The sequence below is a fragment of the Agrilus planipennis genome, unplaced genomic scaffold (genome assembly GCF_000699045.2).
Source record: "Agrilus planipennis isolate EAB-ADULT unplaced genomic scaffold, Apla_2.0 scaffold2069, whole genome shotgun sequence".
Lineage (NCBI taxonomy): Eukaryota > Metazoa > Arthropoda > Insecta > Coleoptera > Buprestidae > Agrilus > Agrilus planipennis.
The window spans coordinates 1-807 of NW_020441274.1; the positions used below are offsets into that span (position 1 = coordinate 1).

Consider the following 807-nt stretch of genomic DNA (forward strand, 5'->3'; position numbering starts at 1 on the left):
TGGTGTTTTTTAAATCAGTTACATACATAAAAGTCAATATTTTTGACCCCTTACAGTACATAACACATAAATACATAAAATTAGATTAGACTATATAGAATTATGTAGACGCTTATTAGATGATTACTTTTTTTTATGCTACTTTTTTTTGGTATAAAAATAGTACGAGCCCCTTGCAGTGGGTGGCACGGGGTCTCCAAAAAGTACCTTTTCTTTTATGCATATTCCCAGTTCAAAATCATCCCACGAGTCACATTTGTAAGCTTCATAATTTGCGTTGATGCTTTCTTCAAAAAGGACCCAACTTTGTCCGTGGCTACAGGCTTTTATTATCTAAAGAGAACAAAATACTTTAGAGTCAGATTTTTGGTTCGGGTCTAAAAGGGAAAGGTTTAAACCTCGTCCACTCCGGAGCAGCCTGGTTGAGGAGGGGTGCCACCATTGGGATAGAAATCTACGTGACCTATCTGGGACAATATTCCCAAAAAACCCCCGCAAGTGTGGATGACGTCCACGAAATCTGCATCTTTTCGGGATAGGCGGTCGGTTAGGTATATGAAACCGGGTAATGCTGGGTCTAAACCTAGAAGAAGGTTAAAATATCCCATTTAGTACAGCACGAACGAAATTATTTTGTTTTTGAATAGGGCTCATGGTAGATATAGGGTTGTTCGGAAAGTCATTTCGTTTTTTCCCGACAGAGGATTTAATTGTATTCTTTTGCACCCAACTTCACATTTAAGCCGTATAATTTTTATATGCTTTGAGAGCTCATATAGCAAGGCTTGTGTGTGAAAAATTCCAATT

The 807-nt window shown here is 37.9% G+C and overlaps 1 protein-coding gene across 1 annotated transcript; it reads right to left on the reverse strand.

Annotated features, from left to right (window-relative positions):
- Positions 1 to 123: 123 nt before the first annotated feature.
- On the reverse strand, positions 124 to 583 carry LOC108743794 (lipoprotein lipase-like; the record flags this gene model as incomplete). Its single annotated transcript, XM_018479386.2, has 2 exons — positions 124 to 333; positions 399 to 583. Coding segments are annotated over 2 exons (380 nt in total), but the record flags the coding sequence as incomplete, so codon positions are not given.
- Between the last annotated feature and the right edge of the window lie 224 nt (positions 584 to 807).